We start from the raw sequence: 16,270 nt of genomic DNA, 5'->3' as shown, positions 1-16,270 counted from the left end.
GAACCACACTTTGGGAAGCGGGCAGCTCTTAGCAGCACCACCTCTCGGCATGTAGCTAAGGAGATCTTCTTGCTTATGAAGACAACTAAGATATCGTGCATCGCAGCACTTTGGCTATATTTCAACAACAAATGTGAAATCCAAAATGTCCAGTAACAGCAGAATGGATCAAGAGTGTTCAGTCAAAAAGCATGGATTTCAACTGGAATCTGTATGATTTTTCTTTTCTCTTTCTCCTTTTGTTCTGATTTTTGAATCAGGGTCTAGCTATGTAGTTCAAACTGGCCTTGAACCTACTAGGTAGCCCAGACTGGCCTCAAACTTGCAGAATTCTCCTGCCTCAGCCTTCCTAAGCACTAGGATTACAGGTGTGCACCACCATGCCTGGCTTTGATTTCTTTGTTTCTTTTTCCTTGGTACAAGCGATTGAACTCACAACCTCGCACTTGCCAGGCAGGCGTTTATGCCACTGAGCTAAATCCCTGGCCCTGGCTTCGATTTCTTTAAAAATAAGATTGGGGGGAAATGCTGATCCTCATCAAAGCTAGGAAATGAATATACATTTATTTTTCTCAAAGCTTTTCTATGTTTTAAATATTTCATTAATAAAACACTTAACAAAAACTTAACCTTCAATTTTTCACAGTCCAAATTCAGCACTTTGAGACTCACTTTTCTTCAAAAGCTTTTTTCCAAAATTCCGCAGCATCAGCTTTAGTGATCCTAAATGAGTCTCCCTGAAAGAGTCCACTTGGAAAGATGCCTTTCAGTTCTGCCAGCATGTGGCTGAAGATCAGGGACAGTTTGGTTAGGTTTCGCCTATAATGACCAGAAATACAATAAGTAAGCAACGATTAAATTGTTTTTATTTTAAATGCATCAAATTCACCATTTAGAACAAATTTAGTACTGGGGATATGCTCAGCAGTACAGTGCTTGTCTAACATATGTGAAGCCCTGGGTTCAGTCTTGAGCACCAGAAACATTTAATTTACTTATTTATTTTCAAACTGAGTATAGTGGCACATGCCTGTAACCTCAGTACCTGGGAGGTTGAGGCAGGAGGACTGACACAAATTTGAGGTCACCCTGAGCTACACAGTGAACTCCTGAATTACACGTTGAGACTGTATCTCCAAAAAAATCAAAAAAGAAGGAATATGTCCAAATGTATTTTCTGACCAATATTATTCAAAGAGGTATAGAATGGAATGTGCTGCTGAAAACATTAAATAGTCTGGGATATTGTTATCTTTGTTCCAAAACAGCCTTCAGAATTGCAAATGTCAGGAAGTAAGACTGCAATAACTCTCTGGGGTTAGAGCTTAGCAGCACAGTGCCTGCCTGGCAAGCTCAAGTTTGTGAGTTCAATTCCCAGCACTGGGAAAACAAGGCTGCATTAACTACAACTCTTCCCATCTTCCTGTACCAACAGGAATTACCTGTATAAAGTAAGGGGGAAAAACCAGCCATATGTCTTCAAGTTTAACCTTAAAATAGTAAGGCTTAGTAACAACATAAACATGAACAAATTTACTTTTTAGGATGATAGACAATTCAACAAAGAATTTGTGTGCTCAACCACAAAAAACTGTTAACAAAACAAAATGTATTACTTCTACTCTGTATCCGCTGCATTTTATTTTTAAAATGTACTCATCAAACAATGTGTTTGAATTCAAAGACAAATTTAAACTGGGGATTTAGCTAAGCAGCGTAAGCTTGTTGAATATGACTGCCAGTACAAAAAAAGACAAATTTAAAATTCTCAGTGAAAAGAACTGTTTAAATATCCAGTTCTGATAAATATTTTCATTAAATCAGACCAATCCCTCTTGCTTGGACAAAAAAAATCAAAACGTAATATCCAAACCATATAAAAATTTCCATATTAAGAGCATGTGCTGCCCGTGGGGTTTTTTTTTTTTTTTTTTTTGGTTTATTTTTGTCTTTTTGAGGCACGGTTTCATTATGCAGTTCAGGCTGCCCTTGAACTCACTCTGTAGCGCAGGCTGGCCTTAAATTCCTGGTGTTTCTCCTGCCTCAGCCTCCTGAGTGCTGGGATCACAGGTGTGCATCATCACACTGGCCCCACCACCAGTGTTTCTAACAATTGCTAGCTGTGTCCCGGTAATCTCTGCTTAAAGGATTATTATGAAGGTGTTTCACAGTGCCGAGTTAACAGATGGCGTGATTTTAGGTGTGTGCTTTGTTCATATTACCTTTACTTTTAATGTTGTTACACAGAACAGGATGCTTCAAATATAGTAGAAACCAAACTCGCTACCAATTGCTTGTTTTCCCTTGTCCCTATGATCTGTATTATGCATTCAAAAGTCTATTCATCCCATACAAATGGACTGACAATAAAAAAAAAATCAAGTCTAATCATAACTACTGATACCAAATATCTTTAATAAAGCCAGATTTTTCTCTCTTTTAGACATAGGGTCTCACTAGCTCAGTGAATTTACTACGCAGCCCAGGCTGGCCTAGAACTAGCAATCCTTTGGCCTCAGCCTCTGCTGGGATTACAGGTGTGTTGCCAGCACACCCAGATCTTTCTTTTCTACATTATCCTGGAGGCCACCAACAGGGTTATCTTCCTCTTTCCAGGATAAAATGCAACAAATTAACCCTGCTGCTAATCCTCTGCAAACTGCTGGTGTGGTCTAATCAGGTTTTCAATTAGGTCAGTTTTTTGTAGCTGAAATTTTTTTCCCCACTTATAAGCAAGCCTTTCTGTTTGATTTCTGAAGGTACCTACAAAAGTGGCAAAATATTACCTGAAGATTTTCTAAATTCATATGCCAAACAGCTACAGTATAAGATAAAAATATACCTAATTAATCTTCAAACCTCATTAACTATCATTCTCTGTGCAGTTGGAGAACTTTTATTACTGCTGGTTAGAATTTTTATAATTTACCAAAGAGCAAACAAAAAATAGGATTTAAGAATACATCATAAGGCCACGTGCAGTGGTGCACGTCTGTGATTCCAGCACTCAGATCTCCGTGAGTTCCAGGCTAGCATGGGCTACATAGTAAGCTCAAGGATAGCCTGGACCATGTAGTGTAAGACCCTGTCCAAAAAGAGAAAAAAAAAAAAAAAAGCACCACTGGCTGAAGGAGAATCTGAGGGGCAGAATGCTTCCCTGCATGAACAAGCCTGTGGGACTCAATCTTCTGCACTGGAAAATAAATAAGTAAATTAAAAGATTTATGAGCAGGTAACTTGATTTTTAAAAAAACCTGCAAAGTATAAATTACTACCAACAAGTTTACTTTCAAGTCAGCCGGACACAAAACTGTACAATCAGAGGCTTAACCTTCCGATAGCTATATAATTCTTCCAGATAATTCATCTTTAAGATAGGCCAGGGAAGGGGCTGGGGATTTAGCTCAGCGGCATAAGTGCCTGCCTTGCAAGCAGGCAGTCGTGAGTTCGATCCCCGGTACCAATAAAAAGGAAAAAGACAAAAAACAAAACAAAAAGATAGGCCAGGGAGAGCTCATGTGTCCCTAAGAACTGCTTAATTATGGAGAACCTACAGGGGAGAAAAACAACACTCAACAATGGAATGTATGAGAAGATGGAACAGCCCCTGCATCCAGGATTCTACACGCAGACTCAAGAATATTCAGGGAAAAAACTCCATCCACATCACACATGTACAGACCTTTTCTTGTCAGTATTTATTCTCTAAACCATGCAGCACAACAACTTCTTTACATTGCACCTACCCTGCACTGTAAATTACAGTAATTTAGAGATGACTGTATGCAGCCTATGGGACAATATGTGCAGGTTACATATAAATACTATGCTGTTTTTGTAAGAGCCTTGGCCATTCTCAAATTTGCTACCGGGGGGATCCTAGAACCAATCCATGCTGAGACTCAAGTGTGCGTAACACTTTGAGATTAACAGAGCTCTTTCTCTAAAGAAAACAGGTCTGAGTCTTTACTTCGTGACAATCTCTTTCCTTGGTTCCTCTACGGTGGTGTTCTCTTGGTTCTACTTGCTTCCCTCCCCGCTTTAGTTCCCTTCTCAGTTCTGGTACTCTACCTCAGGGCCTCTGCACGGCCGTATCACCAGCTGCCCCTTTAACTCTGAGACGGGCTTGCTGGTCAGGTGGGGCCCAGGCTGGCCTCCCAGAATGTGGTGAGACAGCCGTGCGCCAAGCCCCGCAGTGGCTTTCATCCTTTCTTTCTTCTCATTTTTTAAAGAGGTACTTTCTAAAGAGTTTTCTGTTATTTTTCATTCATTCTCCACATCTTCTTTTCTTTTGCAATCTCAATACCTCAAACACTATTTTGCAAATAATTCCCAAATCTTGGGCCTTGGTAGTTTTCAACAGCCTGCCCTGTTTCTCCAGTAAAATGCCAGCACTTCAAAGCCACATGACCAGAATTAGCTTTTTTCTCTTCTGCTCTCCTCCCCTCCTCTTCTCTCTTCTCTTTCTTCTTCCTTTCCCTTCCTTATCTGCCTGCCTGTCTGTCTCTGTCTCTGTCTTTTGAGACAGGGTTTCACTATGCAGGTCAGGCTGGCCTTGAACTAACTCACTCTGTAGCCCAGGCTGTCCTTGAACTCTCAGTGATCCTCCTGCCTCAGCCTCCCCTGGGATGGCAGGCGTGCACACCACACCCACCTATAATCTTTAAAATCTCCTTGTTCACGTCCCCTACTTCATGCTGTATTTAATGAGAGCATATCCCACTTCCCACGATTTTAAGGGCTGCCTTGGCGTTTCCTATTCCTCTAGTTCTCCATGTCAATTTGCTGACAATGTGTTGTCAAGCCTATCTTTGAATTATGTTATTATTCTAATACAAATTCTGCTGCATCTGCCTACTGCATAATTTAAGTTCTAGTTCTTCTTTAGTCTCTTCCTATGCAGGTCCAATCTTACTACATTCAAGTGCTTTGTAAAGGCAGAGGAGGGAGATAAAGTGCCAGCTGAGCTTGGATCTTCAACTGTAGACTGGGCGGGATCCACCGACCTTCCTAAGCGCTTCCTACGTTAGTAGCACGTTTCAGCCAGCTGAACGCACCGTCTTTCTTTTACTTTTCTTCCTTTCTCTGCTCCCGACCCCTAGCTCATGTTACCAGGGATTGAACATCAATCTGAGCAACGAACCACATCTTCAGTGTCCCTCAGTCCCACCAGATTCCACCTTCTCTTAGATCTACCACCAGTTTAGCTTTTGTGTATTTCAGTCTCTGCCCGTGTGTCCTTAGACTGAGATAATACTCGGTTAAATGTTGCTTTTTAGAAATTTTTTCCTAAGACAGGATCTTGCTGTGTACTTTGGTTTGGTCCTGTTCTCACTATGTAGCCTAAGCTGACCATGAACTTAGAGGACCCTCTTGCCTCAGCCTCCCCAGGGCTGGGTTACAGATGTGTGCCACCACAGTAGGTTCAAACGTGGTTTCTTGCAAAAGCCATGCAAACATAATAAAAATTACCCCAGCACTGCTTTTCCTGAACATATCTTATGCCATTCAAACCCATCTTGTGCTGTATTTACCTGTGCTCACAAACACCTTATCCATTTCTGACTGTATTTACGTGTATGTTCCTCTGGGCACCTCCTCCTACCTTTCTAACCTCCATTATGCCTTCAGGAAACACGTGACGCCTACCATATGCCAGGCTTTGGGGTGAATAAAGCAATAATCAAAATAAAACTCCTCATTTTAATTCTCGTGAGTATTTGGAGGGAAAGAAAGTGCTTTGAGAAATGAGAAGAAAGCCAAGCAGTGTTGCTATGCAGAGAGGGTGCCCGTCCAGGCCTGCGCTGATTTTAACACTGAGTTTGACATGAAGACAGTGAGTCCTGCAGGTCAGACCATGCCTGTATGTTTTACTATTCAAATAATTCTCCATTGAAAAGCTACCAGGTATCTAATTCTATGCTGGACCAGAAATAAAATGTACATGCTGAAATAATCATGGACAGAAAGCTTTTTTAAAGCTGTAAAGCAAGCCACAAAAAAGGAAAGTTATTGATCACAAGAATGTAATAGCGCCAGGTACCTAAGAGCAGTTCAAAATGCTGACTGAAATAGTTACCGAAAATCAATTTAAGACACTTTCCTACTCCAGGATGCACCCCACCTCCACCCCAAAGCTAGCACACATTTCATAAAACCAGATACCCACTGTAAGCATCACAGTTCTTAAAAGGAAATGCTCAAAGTGTAAAAGCTCATGGGTCAGAGCATTTTGTAACTGATGTGAGTTGAAATTCTGTTCCGTGATATTTTAAAGCGTCAGGCTTATGGTTCAGTGTCTACACTATGTAGGGCAGAATTTAATTAGCAGAGTCTGTCTTAATATGTGAACAGACCAATAAGGCCTGATAGACGCTGGAGTTTATTACATGCCAGGAAACACTTTTAAAAATCTTGTCAGCAGTTAGGTTCACACATTTCTAACAATTCTGCAAAGATCCACAAAGGAACTGTCAATTTTTTGAAAATGGCCTGTACAGCTTTTCTAACAACAGTAAGCAGCGCAGGGTTTCTCTGTGGAAGGGGGAAGGCACTTCTTTAACAACCTTAACCGCACACACGCAAACAACTGCAAATTTACTCTACAGCACCAGCTTTCCCCCTCTTACTCCAGTTCTTACCCTAAAAAAGAACGCAGCTTCCTACCTCAAGCCTAAAATAATGTACAAAATTGTGTAGTGTTAGCTAACAAGGAACTAAGATTTTTATGTTGCTAATACATAAGTACACTAAAAAACTAAAAGGTCAATTATAATTCCTATTCTGCCTTCAAAAGTAAAAGTACAAATATAACTTGAGAACTCACAGTCACTATTTCAAGCAATACTTGAAGCTGAAAAGTACTCTTTATATGAATAATGAGATAAATAGAAAACTTGTCAAATGATTTCAACCAATGCAGAACTAAATAACATACTGAAAATTTGTCTTACAACTTTTTGGCCATAAAGCTCTTTGCACAGAAAGGGGAAATGGAAAAAAGAACATAGTAAGAGGACACAAATTAACCTTTCCATTAAAATGTGTATCTAGTATCTCTTGTTAATAGGAATATTTTACTCCTTAAAAGTATTATCACAGTTTTGTAAAGAAAAAGATAGCTGGGGCTGGGGATTTAGCTCAGCGGCATATGCACCTGCTTTGTAAGCAGACGGTCGTGAGCTCGATCCCCAGTACCAATAAAAAAAAAAAAAGAAAGAAAGAAAAAGAAAAAGATAGCTGAGAAAAAAACATTAAGAGATTGAGATCTATCAGAATAAGTAGTAATACAATTTAGAAAAAAAATGAATGCAATGTTTTACAGAGATACTCTCTATCAGGATTACACTTTTAAAAATGCATTTTGACAGTAATACATTTCCAACAGACAAACATCCATAAAGGGGCGCATGACCATACTTATGAGAATAGTCAAAAGCGCAGAGCTCTAACATGGCTTTCTCACTCACTGTGCTAATTATTTAACCTCCATGAACTTCCTCTACACCCACCCATGTGATACGAAGAACCTGAGCTAATTACTCTCAAAGATGTCATCCTACCTATAAAAATGTATGCATTTATGGCATTTAACTAATTTGAAACTGGAAAGAATCTTGAATTTCAGCAGCTTAATTTCCTAAGAGGATAAAAGAGGAGAGACATGAGAGAAAGAAATCCAGTGCTTCTCCTTGCAAGACCAAGGATCCAACATTATGTCCAGTTATGGGAGGGGGGGGGCCGCGAGGCAAACACTCACCCTGGTGACGCCCCACCCCATCAATAGATTTCATTCAGAGACAGCACATTCAGTTGTCTAGGCTGGAGGTGAATTTCAGATCCTCCCAGCTCAGCTTCCTTAGTAGCTGGGACTACAAGGTATGTATCTGACTAGAAATCATAATTTTTAAGTGTACGTTCAACATGGAAATGCCAGTTACATTCACTGTTAAGCAGAATTTTTTTGTTTTTATTTTTTGGTAGGGGAGCAGAGTCTTACTGTGCAGTTCAGGCTAGCCTTGAACTCACTATGTAGCCTAGGCTGGCCTTGAACTTGTGGCAAGTCTTCTGCCTCAGCCTCCCAAGTGCTGGGATTACAGGTGGGTGCCACCATGCACAGCAATGAAACCCGTTACTTTGTACAATTAATATGAAGTACTAAGTATAATTTCTAAAATATGTAATCTTTGGGGGGAAAGTATTCTCTTCCAAGAATTTAAATGAATTTCTCTTACAAAATTTAAATGAACAGTTAACTTTATGAACCCACTTTATGAATCCGCTAAACTAAAATATCTGTATGTACATTAGGGATTTGCTAAATTCCACAATGTATTATTTTCTGAAGAAATAAAACATCAAAAATCATCTGTCAGGGGCTGGGGATTTAGCTCAGTGGCGTAAGTGACTGCCTTGCAAGCACACGGTCGTGAGTTCAATCCCCGGTACCGATTTAAAAAAAAAAAAATCATGTTGTTTCAAATCAGATTCCTGAAAATGGTTCAAAGATTCAAAAGACATTTCTTTGATTTTTAAGAAGAAAAAACTTTTCTTTTAAAAACAGTAATTTAGTTAGTTTTTTACATAACTGAAAATTTTCCTAACAAAACACTGGGGAAATGCCAATATTCTAGGTATATATTTACTTCAATAACATTAAGGACCTACATCTCCCTTTTCCAATGCAGTAATTTTCAAAATTATTTAACAACTTTAATACAATGCCTAACAAATCAAGTGCAAAACATCACACACACATCTCAAGTATCTGAGACTGTGACAAACCTGTTCTCTGCAGACATTTAGCTGCAGTATGACTAAGAATCGACTTACACTTGCAGCTAACAGCGCAGGAGCGAACGCGCTGAGTGCTTTCCAGTGCTGCACTGCACTCACTTCACATGCAGTGTTAGTGTCAGCTGCTGCTCCTTCTATTTATTAAAACTCCAATAAGCCTTGCATGTAAACACCAGTGTCATCCAAAGAATGTGGATGAGACTCTACTGAGGACATTTATAACTCAGAAGCAGCATCCTCTGCTCACAGTAACCAGCTTTAAAAATAGATACAACGGAACTTCTTTCACCAGAGCTTCACAGGAAGTCAATGAAATACTGTCAAACTCTTATCTTCTGAAGCTGTTTAAAAAAAAAAAAAAAGGAAAAAAGAAAGAAAACTATCACCTAACAAATTCTCACCCAACATAGCTAAAAATATCAATGGTCCCTTTTAACTAAGTGGGCATTAAATATATCTGATACTATATCCATGGTCCTATTCCTAGTACCATGGTAACAAGTTGCCATTAATCATTCAGAGGCTCCAGAGCTGTTCCACAGGAGTCCACAGCTGGGGAGGAAACTAACCTAACCCACCCAGGACCCAGGAAGCAGCAGCCTGCCTGAGCCTCCAACACCTCATCACACTTCACCTCCACCAAGTCAACGCTGAACGCAGGCGGAGCCAGCCTCCGTCCTGAAACCCTTCAGTAAGCCCAGAAACACCCAAAGAAGCTCAAGGGAAGGAGGACCCAAGTTTGAGCCCTGAGTGGGCAACTCAGTGAGAGCCTGGGTCAAGATATTTTTTTAAAGGGTGGGAATGTAGTTCAGTGCTAAAGCCCTGGACTCAACCGCTGTACCACACACACAAGTTAAACCTGCTCCACCTACATGTCTAGGAACTCACAATCCGGTCCTAATCCGTCTTTCTACACAGCACTCACACATTCCCCATTGTTCTGTGCAAGGGGTTTGGCACTGAGCTGATAGTACCAGGCTCCTGCCACCCTCCAACAGGAGCAGCTTCTCTTCAACATGTTCCCAAGGACCCCACAGAGTGGGCACCAGGCAAGCTGGTTTTGGCAACTTTTATAAACAGGTGAAACTCACACTTCTCACACTTAAACCCCACAAAGAGAAGAGGTGTGAAGCCGGATGGGCTCTTCCTGGAGCAGTCTCAGGGCCCATCTGACACTCCCTTCCACAGGACACCCAGAAAAATCCTGCCCGCCCTTCTGCGCCCCCTTTCCTTGCGTTCAGTCTAAATGATGCCACAGCCACTCCCACGAGTCTAAGAACATGCTCTCAAAAATCCTTGCTGACTGAATACTTAAAGGAAATTCCATTGCCTTTAAACTACGACCTGTTCCTTTTTAAAAACTGTAATTAAATATACAGAGCAAAATTTACAATTTTAACCATCTTAATTGTGTAATTCAGATATGACATTTCTAACATTTTTCTCTTTTCCATAACTTTTCATCTGAGTACACATCTCTAATTTTTTTTTTTTTTTTTTTTTTTGGTGCCAGAGATCGAACTCATGACCTCAAACTTGCTAGGCAGACACTTAAGCCACCGAGCTAAATCCCCAGCCCCTCTATTTTTTTTTTTTTTTTGACCAAGTATTTATGTCCTGTTTTCTGTGCCCCAAGCATTAAGTGTTTTCTAAATACTTAATTACTGCAACACAGCAAACTTTTTTCTTTCCTAGTAGTACGGAAGACTAAGCTTAACACTAAGCTACATCACCAGACCTTTTTAAATTCTGAGACAGTCTTGGTAAGTTGCTAAATTCCTCAGGCTAAACTCAAACTTTTGATCCTCCTGACTCAGCCTCCTAGAGTGCTGGGATTAGACATGCCCAGATCATAATACAACAATCCTATGACAATGTTTTTATAAAATTGTATTAACTAATAAATACTGTATACATTTAGGGGTACAATGTGACTTTTTGACATATGTTACATTGTAGAACAACTAAACCGTGACAGCACTTCAAAATGAGAAGTTTGATTTAGAAAGGCCACCCCTGTTTAGGCCTCACAGAGAGCAAAGAGGAGAGAAGTCAAAGCTGACCTGTCCAGCGCCTGAGTCCCGGGCCTGACCCTGCTCTGCACTGCCTTCGCAGTATCACGCGTTTTCCAACACGTTTGTGGGCCACTGAGTGAGGGACGGCTGAGACAGTGAGCTACAAAGGAAGACCACTGAACTTCAATCCAGTGACAGATGAATGAATGTATGGATGAATGAGGTAATGGTCACACACTGGCGAAGAAAGCCCTGCACCACAGATCATGCCAAGAGAACTCTGGTCACTGGTAACAGAAACCCCAATGGAAAACGTCCTCTAAGTAAACAGTTTTTAAATCATCCTTACTAAGGTTAGAGTAGGACTTTCACATTCCTAGCTCTTTTTTAATTTTTAAATTTTGAGGCAGGGTCTTGCCAAGTCTCTAAATTGCCCAGGCTGGACTCAAACACATGATCATCCTGCCTCAGCTTCCCAAACTGCTGGAATTTTAGGAGTATACCACCATGCCTGACTAAGAAAATACTTAACTGATAGTTGAATGTAAATAATTGCATAAGAATGATTTAGGCTAAGAAACATTAAATTTAAATACTTCAATTTAGCTTTCAACCATCTAGACATGTTTTATTACTTGGACATTGCTTTATAGGTAAAAAGAGCAGGGGAAGGGCTTAGAGAGAAAAAAGAGATGCTAATAACTAAAGCTTGCCACTCCATTTCTTTAACCAATTTAATATACTAGGTTTAAGCTTTCTGAAGAAATCTCAAGTCCAACACACAGCAAGAAGTAAAAAGCAAGTTGCCAGTGCAGAAGCTCCAAGGCTGCGAGGTATCTCTCCAGCAGGCACTGGCTGGCTCTGTATACCACGGGCTGGCAAGGCAGACATTCTGGGGGCCAGCTTTTGAGTTTGTTCTTTACGATGCTCTCATTTAAATGCAGCCGTAGCCCTCACAAGCACTCAGATTTTAGAGCAAGTCTCGGCTGGCACAGTTAGGACACAATGATTAGAAAAGCTCCGCACACCCCGCCTGCCCCTCACCGCTGGCGTCCTCCAGTGCTCCTGTCTCCCTGGTCTCCAAGCAGATGCAGCGCAGCGCCTTCACGGCCTTCTGGCAACTGCGTTAGCGAGTCTGTATCTTAACCAGAAACATTTTGAGTTTAAGTCTATTGTTACAAGAATACATAATCTTGTGGTAAACTACACTGCTAAGCCTCTGTGTTCAAAAGACAGGCTTATTAAAACAGTCTAATTTCATGGTTAGTTGCTGTAGTTTAACGTTTGATATGATGTATGTAGAGCAGCCTCCAATGGTCCATTTCTGCCGTAACAATGAAATACACTGTCATCATGCCTTGACACTGAAAAGAAAACAGAACTAGTAATAACTAGTTTAAAAAAAACAAAAGGACCTACCATTTACTAGGTACAGAGACCTGAGTAACTGGCTCTAACTCTCTGAGCCTTGGCTTTCACAACTATAGTGTCAGTAAATAAAGGTAAAGCCCATGTTATTTTGTTCAGCAATGAACATATAATGCCCAACACAGAGAATATTCAATTAATATGCCTAGAGGACAGAAAAGACCAGATTAAGTATATGACAAATAGTATCTGCATCTAAATCTGGAAATAGCCTACCTAACACTTGAGATTGCATTTCTGCTTTTATCAAAAGAGAATTTAAAGGATTAGATTTATACTCTCACCTGAAAACACAAAAATTGGACAAAATACATGTAAGAAGGGTTTTAAACACCAGACATTAGGCAGCAGGGGAAGTGATCCTGAAGACAGAAAGCAGGAAATAGCCAGGTGACCAAGCTAACTTCCTGTCAGGTAACCTGACAGTCCTTCCAGACTGAGGAGACGGAACTTCAGGTCTGAGGAAGCCAAAGCATACACAGGATACTGGGAAAGAGGGCTACCCAGAAAGAGCCACTCCGGAAATCTCCAGAGGGGGAGCCTTCTAGTCTTCAAATGAGCAATGCTCAGCACAGCAAAAATACGGTGAGGCTGGGGCAAGAACCATCTGGTTCTTATGCAGAGGCAGCAGAGGGAGAAACCCTGTACCTAATTCAGTGGGTTGTGGAGAAAATTTATCCTAGATTAAAGGCTGTTGTGTACCTACTTAACAAGACCTATAAAGATCAAATAAATAAAACTATACATGTAAAAAAAAAAAAAAAAAAAAAAAACCTATAAAGATCAATGTATTCTAATTAACACAGTTCTGTCCCAGAACACAGCTAAGGAATAGTTTTTAAAATACAAAAAGTATTCAGCATAAGGTAAAAGTAACACTCTCTGGCATTCAAACACTATCCAGCACACAGTGAAGGAGAATATGAGTCTTGCTGAGGATAAAATAAATCCACAGAATACCTTAGTGACACAAAGGACAGAATTAGCAAAGATACCACAATAGTTAGTCTTTAACTATATTCCCTGTAAAAGATTAGAGAAACACTTGCAGATGTTATACATGCAAAAGACACAAAAAGACCCAAATCTAACTTGAAGTTTCACTGAAAACTTCAATGAAAATGATCAACAGATTAAATAAATACTAAAGTAACAATAGCTTTAAGACAAAGTAACAGAACCCATCTAAAATAAAGCAAAAATGAACAGCTATCAGTGCAAAGGAACAAAATTAAGTGTGTGCATGGCAGTGAGTTTCCTCAGAGAGAAGACATACTAACAACAAAGAATAAGATAAAATTTTCCAAATATAACGCAAACTCTATGTTTCAGACTAACAAAGCACAGGTAACATACTACAGTCCTCTCATACTGCTTTTCCAATTCCCAGACAGCCTATCTATTCCACCCTTAACCTGCTATCAAGTGCCTCAGCATAGCAGTCTGAGCAGCTGCATGGGGCCCAGTACACTTACTCAAATCTGGGTACCAGCCTTGACTCTCTGCTTCAAAATGTACAGTGATTCAACCTCAAAACAAGAGCACCTTGCCTTTCTCCAGAATTATCAAGCAATACAGGAACAGTAAATCACCATGAAGAGAGTACCTTTTGTTTTGTTTTGTTTTGTTTTTTGAGACAGATTGGCCTTGAACTCACTTTGTAGCCCGGGTACCTGCCTGGCAAGCATGAGGTCCTGAATTCAATCTCCGCCCCTCCCCCTAAAAAAAACTCTCAAAGTAATCTTCCTGCCTCAGCCTCCATTGCTGGGTGTGTACAGTCTTAAAATTGTAAGAGTATGTCACCAGGGCCAGTCTGAGATTACTCTTTACAGAGACTACAAAGAACTGCCCCATGTGGCAGCAGCCTTTGATTGCCAGCACCAAAAAAAGAAAAGAAAAAGAATAGTAAGGAGTCTCCTCAGTCTGGAAGGACTGTCAGGTTAAGAAAAGTAACCCAAGGGGAAATAGAATGACTGCCCATGTGGCAGTCATTCTATTTCCCCTTGGGTTACTTTTTTCAATTCCCTCTAGTATGGTCACAGCATTTTAAAAATGTGTATAACGACACAGCAGCTTTCTTGAATGTGATGATACACAGCCAGTCTCTCTGACCTTTTGAGAAAGTCTACAACATTAAAAATGACTTCTATTATAAAACTAAAACACCATGATTTGCCTTCTCTCTGTGTTGATGTTTACACAGATACACAGGCAATGGTGGGCAAGACTGTTGGTGTCTGAGCTTAAAGCAAGACAACAGTACCCAAGTGTACAAGCAGTCAGTACTGTATTGCAAGAACATCATGACTTGCAGAAAAAGCAAAATGCCATTTGCACATAAGAACATCCTTAAAAAAAAAAAAAAAAAGAAAAAAGAAAAGAACATCCTTGAGTCAAGTGGTGGGCACATACTTATAATCCCAGCACTCAGGAGGATCGCCACAAGTTTGAGGCCAGTCTAAATTGACCCTGTCTCAAAAACGTAAAAATAAAATAAAATGGGAGAGACACAGCTTAGTGGTAGAGCACTTGCCTAGCACGCACAGTCCCAGGATTTGATTCCCAACACTACAAAGGAAAATATACCCCTCCAAAACAGTGAAAGTCCTTAATAAATGAAAAAGAAACAAACTTTTCTTATTAGATCTTGACTATGGCAGTATGTGAGACAAAGTAAGAACACAACATAAAAAAGCACTTCTATAACCATTAAGCTGTAACTATACTCCTGCCATCCCTGTTTCTATGATAGCTTGCCTATTCTAAATACCTCAAGTAAGTAATTGGAACCAGGTATATCTGCCCTTTTGTTTGACTGATTTCACTCACAGTAATGTTTTCAGGTTGTAGCTGAGCTGAAGCACGGAGAACAGTCGCTCCTTTTTAAGTGAATACTACTTCCGTCTACGGCCACACCACACTTCTACCCATTCATCTGTTGGTAGGCACCCAGGCAGTATCTCATGTTTTGGCTGACTCGAACACTGCTGCTGTTTGACCTTGAGTACAGAGGTTATCAATGCAAATCTGCGCTTTAAGTTCACCTGGGAAAAGACTAATTCCTTGTTCAATTTTTTGAAGAAATAAACTTCTCCAGTGGGTGTTGACCACCATTACTGTCCAGTGTCTATCTTCACCAATGTTTATTTTCCCTTTTTTTCTTCTTTGATAATAGCCATTCTAATGGGCATGAAGTGATACAATGATTTTGATTTGCATTTCCCTAGAGATTAGTAATGTTGAACATCCTTCCCTGAGCTTATTAGCCAACTGTGTATCTTCTCTCAGGAATATATATCATTTAACTTTCAACCTTGCAAAGATCGGGGACAAGTTTTTACTATGTAGCTCTTGAATTCACTGTGCAGGCCTTGAACTCACAATGCCTCCTGATGGACAGGATCACAGGTATATTCCACCATGCCCAGCTTGTTTTTTCCTTTGACCTTTCTTGTTTTTTTGTAGAGACGGTCTTGCTATGTAGTTCAGGTTGACCTTGACCCCACTATGTAGCCCAGGCTGGCCTCAGACTCTGGTGCTAGGATTATAGGCATGTGCTATCACACCCAGCTCCCTGACCATTTTTTGAACTAGTTTATTTTGCGGGTATAGACGTATTTTATATGTAGTATTTGGGCTATTACCCTCTTATCAGAAACATGCTCTGCAAACCTTTGTCCATTCTGTAGAGATGTTTTTATTCTTTTTCTTTTCTTTTTTTGGTGCTGGCAATCAAACCCAGAGACACTTTTCCACTGAGCTGTATCTCCATCCCGTTTTGTAACAGGGCCTACTAAACTGCCCGTGCTGGCCTTGAACCCATGATCTCCTGCCTCACCCTCCTGAGCAGCTGGGACTACAGATATGTGACACCACGCCAGGCTCTTTTCATCTCTTGATACTATCCTTTGATACGAATGTCTTTAATTTTGATGCAGTTCGATTTATTTTTTTCTTTTCTGGCCTATTTTTTGCATTAAAGCTCATCACTTAATTGAAGTCATACTGAAGTTTTAGTTATGGTTTTCTAA

At 40.3% G+C, this 16,270-nt stretch overlaps 1 protein-coding gene across 3 annotated transcripts in view; it reads right to left on the bottom strand.

Moving 5' to 3' along the window:
- The window catches only part of Cbl (Cbl proto-oncogene), a 99,042-nt gene that overhangs the window by 33,776 nt on the left and 48,996 nt on the right, over nt 1–16,270 (bottom strand). For 2 of the 3 annotated variants that reach the window (XM_063255914.1, XM_063255916.1), the window contains one exon: nt 673–819. The exons of the other annotated variant lie outside the window; for it this stretch is intronic. In XM_063255914.1, coding sequence (XP_063111984.1) covers nt 673–819 — 147 coding nt within the window. The remainder of the gene's footprint in view (nt 1–672; nt 820–16,270) is intronic. 3 annotated transcript variants of the gene reach the window in all.

Source organism: Cavia porcellus, unplaced genomic scaffold (genome assembly GCF_034190915.1).
Source record: "Cavia porcellus strain 051 isolate PalLab524CR breed Dunkin Hartley unplaced genomic scaffold, mCavPor4.1 scaffold_9, whole genome shotgun sequence".
NCBI lineage: Eukaryota > Metazoa > Chordata > Mammalia > Rodentia > Caviidae > Cavia > Cavia porcellus.
This window is presented reverse-complemented; position numbering and strand designations above follow the sequence as displayed.